Genomic DNA, 13,606 nt, shown 5'->3' with positions numbered 1-13,606 from the left:
AGCTAACAGTGGATCATAAACGTATATACGCACTAAATCAAGCAGAATCGGAGCAATTTATTACGGAATAAATAAAACAAATGCTTAAGTAATGCATAATAATTTCATTCACCGTTAGAAGGACTTTTACTTTTTAAAAGGACGGATTTTGCTCTCCGGCGGTGTTGCCATTTGTATTCTCTAGCGCGCGGCTAATTAAAATGGCGATTCTTGCAGTATGCTGATAGCGTATATACGGTTTGAACAATATTTCTTAATTATATATTTTTTGGTTGATTGTTAGGTCATTATTAAATAATATCAGTACTGAGTGACAAAGTGATGAGCCGCTAGAGTTCCTAGCTCATATATAGTTCCTCGCTTTAAATATCAAATTTACTCTTCAAAAAAGTTTGCTATCCCACTTCCGGGGAAAACCAAATTTGGTAACCGAACGAACTAACGGTGAAAAATTGTCGGATTGGCAACGTTGGAATTATTATGAGGGGCAAGTTCTACTGGCTTGTTGGTCGACATGGCGTGGAGGTCGCTCCGTGTTATTCAAAACCTGTTTGAAGATACAGGCAAGACAAGAAAGGAATTTGTGACGTGGCCCTAGAACGCGTGGCATTGCGGTAGGCATTTGAAATATTATCATTCAAAGGAGAATTTTCTAAAGGTAGAAGGTGATGTTCCGGATACGATGTTCGTTCGAATTCGTAGGCACACACGCCCCAAAATTAAAAGCCCATCTTAAAATTTCGTCATAACTGTCTGTGAAAGAAATAAACAATTTTCAGGGAAGAAGCGATGATGTCATTTTTCTGATATACGCAGGAATATGTAACGACAAACTGGTTAATAACTGACCAGAAGAGTAATTGATATTTAAATTATATTTTATTTTTTAAAAAACGGAATACCTCCTTAATAACAACAAAAATAAGAGTAGTGTGATACAAAGAAATGAGATACGTATATTTCTCCCGCATAGTTGGGACATTCTGTATAGCTGTGGCAATTTGTACTAACGTCAAAAGTAACATTTCTCTCCAAAATCACAATTCTCCACCAAGAAAAAAAATCGCGCACAACATGTCACAAGGCTTTTCATTTCACATATTTGTTGACAAATGGCAACTATCGAAAAAACTAAATATGTGATAAGTTAGTGAAAGAATCCAAATGTGATGTATGAAGAGGGCAATTTAGAAGATATCAATTAACCTCCGACGCACCTTTGCAACTTCTTTATTAGATTTTACGGAAAAAAAATCTAGATAAAACAGAATTTTAAGATTTGGTTTTTGTGGTTTGTGCTTTCTGCGCCTGTGCACATACCCAACTAATAATTAAGAAATGGACTGGACTGTGTTTATAAAAAAACAATTTTTAATGTGGTCACCATTTTTGTTCATAGGCCACATTTTACTGTATATTAATACGAAAATCAAACTTATTAGACCACATAAAATTTATAATTTTTGTTCATGTGGAAATTGCGGCTGTTAAGTTTTTATTTAATAATAATGTTCACTATTTTCAATCGAATCCTAACCAGATAATACTTTAACTGAAACAGTTATTTCAGTTTGACATTCTCTTTAACTTTACCGCCTCAGTCTTATATTTAGCTGTTACTATTTTTCCCGAATGTACTTAAAAAATGTTTTATTATCCAAAAATCGGTTTAAAACCGGATTTGCTAACCAGTCATCGAATGGAAAACCGCGGTGGTATTCGACCTTGACGTCTGGGTTGATTGTGTCCTTATTGGATCTTGGGTAAAGCGCCACAGCTCGTGCCGTACCTTCATGACCTAAGCAAAACTGAAACCTATAATTAGATGTAGGTGCGGGAGATAATTATCGAATTAATAAGACAAAAATCTCTTATTGTAATACTTCATGATGCCTGCGAATTTATTTTAAAATGATTTTTTTCTTAGTTTTTTCCATTCTCTTTTCTTTTTGTCTTTGGTGGAAAAGCTAATATTATTTTCTAAATGCAGAAAGTCATTTCAAAGCGTCACGAATCTCCCAAAAATTAACCACCATTTTTTTCATCCTTCAGTAGCCCGGAAAAATGAAAATATGTAATTATTGCTTTAATTCGTTATCAAATAAAACCGGGAAATCCGAGGGCATACAAAATTTGATATTAATATTCCAAAAGCAATGAAGCATCTTATACAAATTCAAAACAACCACTAGTAATTAAAAAAACATGTCCTAGTGTTTAGTAAAAGAGAGAGTTTTTTATTGCTGATATTTATGATTGATGTTTATTATTAATTATTTTACTTATACTTTTTCAAAATTGTAAAACCAGATGCGCTTTAGGCAGAGACTCATTACAATGCAAATAAAATTAAATTGTAGTGTCCTATCAACTACTTGTAGATGAATATTGTAAAACAATTCGCAGTTGCTTTTGATGATATTTAGTTTAATTTCAGTATTCATTTCAATGAGATGGATCGTAGTTCTCTCTCTTTCTGCATAATAAGGACGATTTACATATATCGCCCTCCCTAAATTGTTGACCATCACAAACAGAAAATGGACGAACCGCTATATAAAGTGCAGCTCAATATTGCATGAATAAAGGATGGAAGGGAACGCGCAGACATTTCATTTATGTTTATTGCATAAATAAAACGTTCTGAAAAGGTCGACGAACTGACTGCGTGTTATTATTACTCAAGAACTAAATATTTTAAGACCATTATCGTTTTATAAGCGCGCCATTAAACTCATTATTACGAACTTGCTGGAAAACTTTTGCAATTTTTAAATGCCCGCAGAGAACGTAGGTATATAGGTGCGCTTGGTTCAAAGTTTAATAATAATGATGGTCACACTTTCAAACAGTCAACCTTTAAAATGGAGGATATAGAATATGCTACTTTTTCTTTTAACTTTCAGTTGATAATTTGACTTTTGTTAAGGGAGATTCTGACACGGATCTGAGACAATCCGGACAATATATTGGAATAATTTAAAGTTGTAGGGTTAACTTGAAAATAAATTGAAAGATTAGAAATAACTTGATGCGATTTGCCTTTAAGTAAGTTTTTCAGGAACTGAATTATTAATTAATGAAGTAATTAATACGACATTACAATAAAGAACTGCAATTCATTTTTGTTAGCATAAATAACTATTGTCTTAACTACATCAGAAATACCATGAGTCATGTGCAGGCTGGAAAGAAAGAGAAAAAATAGTTTATATAAGCATAAGTCCGGAAATGCTTTGATAAAAAAAAACGGCTCGTACGCACAGGTCTGGTGGTCATTTTTATCATTCTATTTCCTGTAAATTTTTTAAAAACAAGTTTATTGTGTTGCAAAGGGTCCAAAAAATAAATTTTCATAAAAATACGTTTTGACAATTTTATTAATTTTTATTTTTTTTCTTCTAAAACTGGGCAACATAAGCAAACAACTCAAGAGTCAACCAAGGTGTACTTTTAGTGTCTTGCTCAAAGTAAATAACAAAAATTGTAAACAACTTAGCGGCATACATCTCTTTCACAGTAGTATTCGGTAAAATACCTCCCGGGACGGCACTGGACACCATTTTCATCTAGTTAAATGGAGATTAGCCCTCCATCATTTTATTAATTTATCAATTTGAACTAAATGGGGCAAAAAGTATTTAATATATTTTAAAGTAAATGTTTCTTTTTCTGCAATTAATAAATTAATACCCAGTATATTTATATTAACCGTTTTTTTCTTTTTCTTTGGATGATGAATCGTCAGTTTACCGTGGACGGATGATGTTTAAAACTTCCCATAAATATACAGATTTGGATAATAAAATTGAATGTAATGTAATGTTACATTAATGCTTCTTCTTTGATGACGTTATTTTCTTTTATTATATACCTTAGCATATTCTTAAATTGCATACCAGTTGTAGGGAATTGCACTTTTTTACACTATTCTACACGGTGCGTACACATATTATAGATCGATAATTCTCTTTCTGTCAGAAGCAACACCTGGTATATGGTATAACTGTTTTTATTACAGTAACCTCAGTTGCTGATTCTCTTCATCGTTTGACGTTGAAAAGGATTTCCTATTTAGCTATGCGTTTTCATAATATGTTATACTTAAAATTTTTAAATTCAAAATAATATTTATTATTATTTTATTTTATTATTATATTATTTATTTATTTATTCATTATTATTTTTTCTTGGAATGCGAATAAGCATTGTGGCTTTTTTAAAATTAATTAAATAAGTAAGCTAGCATTACAAATTTTTTTCTAATTTGTAATTCTCACAATGCCGAATAATGTAGTAAGTGTAATAAAGATATTTATGATTTATCGCTTGTTTCGATGAAATTTGTGGTAATTTGTGGGTAACAATAACACTTATTTCATTATAACATATTTAGTTTCCTGGATAATTGGCCCTGACATTTTAAAAAATCCATCCCAAAGTACATAAATTCATCAGCTTAAAAAAACATTAGTCCACACAGAAGAATTCGTCCTTGCCACATGTTGGTGCTAGTTTGTTATTTTTTCGAACAACTCTCTCGTGCAATTTTATATATGTTTATTTTGTTTTTAAAATATATTTGCCGCATTTATTAAGTTCCAGAACACAGAAAAGTTTTGCTCGCATTTTCGTATCGGTCCTTGCCAAGATAATTCTTGTAATTCTCTTTCGCTATGTTTGTTTGTGCTTTTCGAGATATTCGCTTCACTAAACATCCACAATTCATTGCCAAACTTTTCATATTAAGTTTTGGTTGTTTAGCGGTTGCAGATCTGAGACTAAATTAATTCTTTAGATAAATTAATTTTGAACAAAAAAGTCAGTCAGTCAAAAAGTCAAACAAGTGAAACCAGATAAATACTCGAAACTAAAGTACGATTGTCTCCAGGATGATGTGGAATGCATGTACATAATTTAAGGAACTATTTATGTAATGCGCTTCAGTAATAATTTGTTTTATGATATTCACCATTGAGCGAATTAAAAAGGTTAGATAAACAAAAAATATATATTTTTTAAATATCTCATGTGCTTTGTCATATTGTCAGGATAAGTTTTCATTCAGGTCAATAATACTTTAACACTAAAATCAAATTTAAAAGGAGATGTCATTGTAATAAATTTGAAAAAAAAAACTTTCTGCTTACTTGTGTTTGTACATAATACGAGGCAACGGAGTTAAGTGAACATTTAATAAATAAGGTATTTGAAAACGGAACGTCGTTAGTATAAATGGAACGTTTATTATTGGCATCGAGCTACCGTGCTAGTGATAAATTATTATCCTTAATTTCAAATGTCAGCACCCGTTGAGCACATATGTATTCGGTCAAGTTAACCCGTTTCCACCGGTCGTCAAGCCGTTCCGATTTGAATTACGTCGAACAGTTTAATTTTAAATATTTACTTTTATTATACCTTATAATTAAATCGAAACTAGAAATTTCATCTCTTATGTAACATTTCTCACTTTAAGCGTAGTGTTGAAAATAAGAAAGGAAAGGAGAATCGCCGAAAGCCCTAAATCTAAAGCAATTTATCTAGTAAATTGCGTTTCATTCGAGATTTCAAAGCTTTGAGCCGAGTTGTGAAGGAAGATCACGTAAAGGTCTTGTCCCACGTAGCTTTTTGCCACTTACAACTTTAAACCAGTTAAAATAGACAGTTTTAATTAGCAATTCGCAAGTACGTGACTCATTACTTAAGAATTTCGTTGATTATTCAATTATTAAGGAACTTGCTGACACGTTCCTCGTTAATCCTCCGGTTTAGTTTTTATTGCCATGACCCATTTTGTTTTTAAATGAAACGGCCAAAATTCTATTACAAAAAACATCTTAAATAACTTAAACTTCACTTAAAGTGAGTGTGGTAATTAGTGAAGCTATTTTTTAACAATGTATCGTATTACAATAAAAAATTAATAACTTAATTTTAATTAATTGTATTTTATAGGACAGTTATGAGCCCAAATGTATGTCTTGTATGTATTGGCGTTTGTCTTTTTCGTTCCGATCGGATCGTGTCCGTTAAATTCGGAGACCGGACCGGAAAAAAAAGGCTTCGGCGTCTAGCCAGTTTATATTTGTAGCTACCGTTGGATATTTTTAGCCGAGCACGTTATTAACTATTAAAATATCCGATACGGAAATTCAACGCTGGGGTGACTAGATTGAGTGGACGGGGAGCTGACAAGGGGATCCCCCGAGCATACTTAATTGGCAGTGGCGTTGCCCGGCAACCATGTACCGTAGACGCTTCTAAAAGCCCACTCAGCCAGCGAAGCCGTTTATTATTATAGCCCACCATTGACGGCAGCAAATCGGTCAGCATGTTTATCGTCTAGATCAGCGTTTTTCAGTCTTAGAAGCTTAAATAAATACATACATACACAATACATACAGTGTCCGACAAAATTGGAGCGACTTTTTATTTTTTATTACTGCACATGGTGTTATATTATAAATCATATTCGAAATAAATATTGGTATGAGCTATCAACAACTTTTACTGAATATTCTTTTAAAAAATAATATTGAACTGAAGTGTCTTTTACTTGACGAAAATCCATTTATCAAAATAAATAAGAACTAAAATTTCAGATTTTCACGAAATTATATATTATGACATGACAATTGTTTCGAAAACACCGTGGCTTTATCAAATGTGATTCCAATGTATTTATACGGCTATTGATATTATGAGAAACTGCCGTAAAAAGGACATATATATATATATATATATATATATATATATATATATATATATATATATATATATATATATATATATATATATATATATATATATATATATATATATATATATATATATATATATATATATATATATATATATATATATATATATATATATATATATATATATATATATATATATATATATTCTCACGTATTGATTCACGGATGGAAAAATGTGATGACACTATATTCCGGGATATCATCCGTTCGCTCGTTGAACTCCGACTGGAATCCTGCATCCGACTGGAATCCTGCAAATCTTGCATCCGACTGGAATCCTGCAGACGTTTCGCCAAAATCTCACTTGGCATCTTCAATGCTCGCGCTCCGAAAACACTTCGAACACTGGGAGGTTATCGGCGGTGCGTGCGGTATTTATATATATATATATATATATATATATATATATATATATATATATATATATATATATATATATATATATATATATATATATATATATATATATATATATATATATATATATATATATATATATATATATGATGACACTATATTCCGGGATATCATCCGTTCGCTCGTTGAACTCCGACTGGAATCCTGCATCCGACTGGAATCCTGCAAATCTTGCATCCGACTGGAATCCTGCAGACGTTTCGCCAAAATCTCACTTGGCATCTTCAATGCTCGCGCTCCGAAAACACTTCGAACACTCAGTGTTCGAAGTGTTTTCGGAGCGCGAGCATTGAAGATGCCAAGTGAGATTTTGGCGAAACGTCTGCAGGATTCCAGTCGGATGCAAGATTTGCAGGATTCCAGTCGGATGCAGGATTCCAGTCGGAGTTCAACGAGCGAACGGATGATATCCCGGAATATAGTGTCATCACATTTTTCCATCCGTGAATCAATACGTGAGAATATATATATATATATATATATATATATATATATATATATATATATATATATATATATATATATATATATATATATATATATATATATATATATATATATATATATATTCCGGGATATCATCATCAAAATCAGATAAACATATAGATGAAGATGTAGAGGGATTTGACGCATTGAAGCAGAGTAGATACTTAAGTTATCAAATTCTATATTTCTCGTTTATTATTCTTTAATATAATATTTTTGCTATTTTTGAAAATAAATAAATAAAAATCTGTTATGCTGTATAGTAAGATGATACTTGTACTATTGCTACAATTTTTTTGTAATTAGTTTTGTATGCGTGGGCTGTAGATTTTCTTATTTAGGAAAAAGTTTCTTTACAAATTTCTGGATATTATTGATTTAAGAGTTGGAAGTATTTTTAATAACATGGCCTAATTGAACCTTTTAAATCCGGTGAATATGCTAGCCATTTTAAAACTAATATTGTCTATGGCAAACCATCGTTTAATTATTTTTGCAGTGTGGCCGTTATCGTGCTGGAATATAAACTTTAAAGGTATTTCCCATTCAGTACATCGCAGCATAGTGAATGATATAAAAATCCATCCATTTTTGTATTAATTTTATAAATAGGCCCATTCCATATGCAGAAATGCAATCCTAAACCATAACTTGTTACCACCGTGCTTTGCAGTACCAGAAACGTGTTTGAGGTCGTCTTACAGGAATGTATTTTTTTTTGCTGGTCTTCTTCCAGGAAGTTCGGCACATTTTCTGGGCCCAATTCTGCTAAAATCTGACTTATAACTGTGGACCGCTTTGACTAATTCTTTTAATGCTGCGATCTTCTTGCTTCGTAGCCCCTTGCTTCAAGTTTATAACCCGTCCGCGCCAAAAATTTTGTATAATTTTTTAAACAATTTGTTTTGTCACCCTAAATTGTTCTTTTGTTTTTTGTGGTATTCCAGCTTTATAGATCAAAATTAGGCTGTACTGAAAAACTTTATCTTCACATAATTAGCGAACAGGAAATAAACCAGTTAAACCATGTTAAGCCCAAAAAATATTGATAAACAAAAACATGTTTCCAAGTTGTTAATAAATCCAGAATTCCATTTATTTCATAAGGTTAGTACAAAAAAAAATTTAAGCAATCTCTCCAATTTTGTTCGATACTGTATAGCTAACTTGTCTAAAAATCTATTACTAAGTTATTTGATTGATATTTCGCATTATTTAAGCAGTTACATACCACTTTTTCTTTAAAAATCGTTTCCCCACACTTACGCTAACGGCTAAGTTAATACGGAATGGCATTTCATCTGAAATTATGTTTTTTTATTTTAGTAGTAATATAAAATTCACATTAGTTTTTTATTTAAAGGGATTTATTATATTATTCAAGCTATATTCAGTTCTTTTTGGTTTAGTTAATAGATAATTAATTACGTTTTGAAGTTAGGTGCTCTTGAGAGGTTCAGATCCATCAGCAACAGAACAGCATTTTATCTAATATTATCCGTCTTTTTGAAGATATATTTATTTCTTGTTATAAATATGTACTTAAAACTTGAACAAGCATGAAATATTTTTTTTTATATTTTTCTTATTTGAAAATATAAACATACTTAGGCGGTTGTGCAAATAAGTACCAAGTCAAAAATATCGGCTCTTCCACTGGAGAAACGGGAATATTCATGTCAGCTTTTATGATGTGTTGTATGTATAGGGTATAAATTAATTCTTTTGTTTCAGCCAAAAAACAGAATGGATCGGCGTTTCGAACGAACAGTTTAGGCAGCGGGACCAGAACGCCACCTGGCGAACGCAAGAGCAAATTCTCGATAGGAAAATTATTTCGGCCTTGGAAGTGGAAACGAAAACGAAAATCGGATAAATTAGAAGCCGTATCTAGAAGTAAGTCGATATGTTTTATGCAATAGGCGAATTGTTATTTTAAAAGTCATGTTGATCTATAAAGTCATGTTGATCTATAGTGCTACCATTAATTTAGTAAATTTTCATCTACCCATGCAGCAGTTTTGTAGATATATTGACACCGATAATTGTTACACTATTAAGTGTTGAACAAAAAATTACATTAACCAAATCTAAAGACCACGCTCCAAAATAAACCGTTTAAACGCCCTAGTCGACATAGAAGTAATATTTTCACGAAAATCATTTATGATTTTTGCTAAAGTATCAAGGAAGTGCCGTTCTTATAGGGCAGTTCTATAGATTATAATAATAATTTCAAAAAACTAACCAAAACACATGGATAGAATTAAGACGTAAAATAAATCGTGAGTATATTGTTTACGGTTTTCAGTCACGTAAAATTCTACTCGCTATTAATAAATAATGGAGCAAGGTCAAAACAAACGGCAATATTAAATCTGGGAAATATTAAATTTTTTCGCAGTTTTCCAGAAACATCATCGAGCGGAAGCGTTTCAAACACTTTCTAGAATTGATTTATTTCAGAAGCGTTTATGTCAAATTGAAATTTAATGATTAAATATTCCGGGCATATTTTTTTACAATTTCGCTGAAGTTTCGATTTTTAGTTCCTTACTTAACTGTTTACTAACCTAGATAATATGGATTTACATTTTTCAATGTTTTCTTTTTCAGCATTAGAAAGAAAAATATCAGTCCGAGCCAATAGAGACGAACTCGTTTTAAAAGGAATACTTTTGCCCGAAAGCCCTTTGTCACCACCGAAATCCGAGCCAGGTTAGTATTTTTGTTAATGTCATTTGACGGGTTCAATGCATAAACCATTCAATTAATTAAATTTATTAAATTAAAATAATTAAAAATAATTATGCACATTTTAAAATTACGAACTTTCTAATACAACATTTCTGTTTTTTTATTTGGTTGCCTGTATTTCAGTATAAACCGGCAAGTTGTTGTTTGTAAATGACTCGGTTATGCATAGTATTGCCTCATGATTTGTTAAAACTCACAGTTTGATCGCGTGTTATCAGGCCGTTTTGTCTAAAAGTTTCTGGAAATGTGAGTATTGATCGGCAACTGGCGCCATCTCTCCGCGGGCGACGTAACTCAATGTCCCTATATCTTTTCAATATCCCCGCCTTTGTTAAATACGTTTTGTTGCCGCTAAAGTCTTTTTGCTAGATGGCGCAAAGGGCAAAATTGCTTTTTCCTTTAACAATGTTGACAAGTTTCTGAATCAAAATCAATTTCACGGGATCGAGATTTTAAGCAGCTCGTTCACATTCCTCGATAAACTTGACTCCGTGTTTTGCTCTACGTAAATAAATTAAATGCGGGTGGTCGTCGCACTTGAAAGACGATGGCCTGCAGCATCTGAAATCACCCTTGGGAATTGGTGCAATCTGCTTAAGAGTCTGCATTCATCAAATTTAGTAGACGGGAGTTTGGTTTGTGTTACAGGCGCTTGAAGGATGATTTATTCATTTAAGATGCCTGCCACGTTTTTTAAAAGTATTTTAAATATTTCTTCTTATACGCCACTTTATCTCTGTAGTTGGTTAATTTTCTGTAATTTAAGTACTCTGGGAACTTTTTTTAAACCGATTTTTCGTCTTTGTTCGAAGGTTGAGTTTAAAATGCCTTTTTTAAACCTTGCGTTACGCGTTTTAAAAATTATGGGTTGATTTGTTTTGAAAAATGATTGTGGATTTGTTATTTCACAAAAACTGGAATAAAAAACTACTTATACAGTGCCAGCAAGAATGTTCGCTTCAAATAAGTTATTTTTATTATATTTATTAACCACTAATCTATTGAAAATATATTTTTATGTCGGGCACGTGACCAATGTCATGACAGGTGACCGGTTTGAAGAATTCGAGAAGGCGTTAAATATTTTGCCGCAATTCACAGTTACCAGCAAATATTGTTGCTGCGTTCAGCAAAGGAAGGATATACAGCATAAACATCAGAGAAACTAAACATATCTCTTAAAGTTCATTCCGAAAGTGGGATTACATTAAAAAAGAATTTAGTACGAAACCTAGGACGAAAACAACATGGGCTATCGCATAAAACAAATTCTCCAAAAGACATTCAGTTTCATACTATCAGTTCATTATCTATCTATCTCTACATTCATCATTGTAGCTAAATACATATATATATTTTGACTCAACATTTCTTTTTATAAAACTGTCTTCAATTACAGGTACAAGAGAATTGTTTGCATATAATTCAGCATTTTATTTTTTTGACGGCTATTTCATAGAATATTATAATGCAATACAATATTTGGAAGAAGGCGATTTTATAAGCTTGATGATAATGCAAAAATTTTCTTCAAAGACGACAACAAAAATTGAATAAAATCACTGGCACTGGTCTCTTATTAGGGGATTAGTGTTATTGGTTGTAAAATCTCAGGATTACCCCTCTGATGACATTTTTTTATAAATAAATAGTTTAAATTTTCTGCAATTGCTTTATTTAAGGGAGCATGTTTTATGTTTAAAAAGGTGATTAATACAAACGTAAGTCTTTATAATTGTAATTTCTAATTCGGTGTACACATTTCAACACCACTTAACCAACTTAATTAAAAATGATCACTATAAAACGCATTTTTAGAATTTTGTGCAGAAAACTGTTTCGAATTTTAATGTGCACAGTTGAATCGATTAGGAAAATATCCATAATCTAAAATCCAGTAACGAACAATTAGCGTATATATTAACCAAATCAAATTTGTTCACTGATGTGTGCGGAACTTTGGCAAACATGAATTACGGTGGCACTAACGTTTACGTTACATTTGATATTAATAGTTAAATGACGTAATTAATGTAGTGTTAGGAAAATTAGATAAAACACTCGATAAAATTTGACGAGGCGACCAACACAATTTATGCCATAGAGACGAAATGCGGCATTAAATTTGTCGAGAATAAGTGCACTTCATTAAAATTTTATGATAATCGTGGAGCCGAATGTCGTTTTCCATTTAGATTTCATATTATTTGTTTTAATGGATTCAGATTTATAAATGCGGCTTTCATGGGTTTTGTATTTGCTACTTTGTCAGGGGAACTAACCAAAAGTAGCAGTCAATGAATTAGTTATAAATTAGGAAGTGTCACTCTCCGTCGATGCTTAATTTCGTTTTCGCTTACTCTTGATAGCTTTATATATTATAATTTAGATAATATAATGTGTTAATAGTTCTTTAAATAGAAATTAACAAAAAAGAAAGAATATCTCAAACAAAACTATCGTGATGTTTCATAATTGAAAATGAAGGAATAATTTAATAACTTGTATTTTACTAGATTTAAATTTTCACCGTTTAAATTTAAACGAATATTTATTGCGAGAAGTAAATCGAAGAGAGAAAAGTGTACCGAGTAATTCTCTTTAAAGTTTCTTATAATTCCTTTTGAAGTGGTTGGAACTGCTTGGATTGCCTAGGAATTCCCTCGTAATTCTTCACAAAATTCCCTGGGACCATGATGGAGATAGTATTTGACTTTTTTTTTTCTGTTATTGGATTTTTTAGGTTATATTTTTTACTTTTTCTATTTATTGCTATGTAAAAAATTCGCCAGCAATGCTTGAGTAGCTTATAAACCGCTGTAATTGCAGTAACCAACACAAGTATTATATTTGGATACTACTATACATTCTTGCATCTGAGACGATGCCTTCCTATTATATATATTCTTATATTCAGTGGCAGTGTTGCAGAGGGTTTTTTGGTACATACAGAAATATATATATATGTATATATATATATATATATATATATATATATATATATATATATATATATATATATATATATATATATATATATATATATATATATATATATATATATATATATATATATATATATATATATATATATATATATATATATATATATATATATATATATATATATATATATATATATATTATATATATATATATATATATATATATATATATATAAT

General features: G+C 31.1%; 1 protein-coding gene across 6 annotated transcripts in view; it reads left to right on the top strand.

Moving 5' to 3' along the window:
* The window catches only part of LOC132703995 (phosphatase and actin regulator 3-like), a 92,174-nt gene that overhangs the window by 37,183 nt on the left and 41,385 nt on the right, over window positions 1–13,606 (top strand). For all 6 annotated transcript variants that reach the window (XM_060673587.1, XM_060673588.1, XM_060673589.1 and 3 more), the window contains 2 exons: window positions 9,402–9,563; window positions 10,284–10,385. In XM_060673587.1, coding sequence (XP_060529570.1) covers window positions 9,402–9,563; window positions 10,284–10,385 — 264 coding nt within the window. The remainder of the gene's footprint in view (window positions 1–9,401; window positions 9,564–10,283; window positions 10,386–13,606) is intronic.

Source organism: Cylas formicarius, unplaced genomic scaffold (assembly GCF_029955315.1).
Source record: "Cylas formicarius isolate icCylForm1 unplaced genomic scaffold, icCylForm1.1 PGA_scaffold_6__28_contigs__length_40554024, whole genome shotgun sequence".
Lineage (NCBI taxonomy): Eukaryota > Metazoa > Arthropoda > Insecta > Coleoptera > Brentidae > Cylas > Cylas formicarius.
This window is presented reverse-complemented; position numbering and strand designations above follow the sequence as displayed.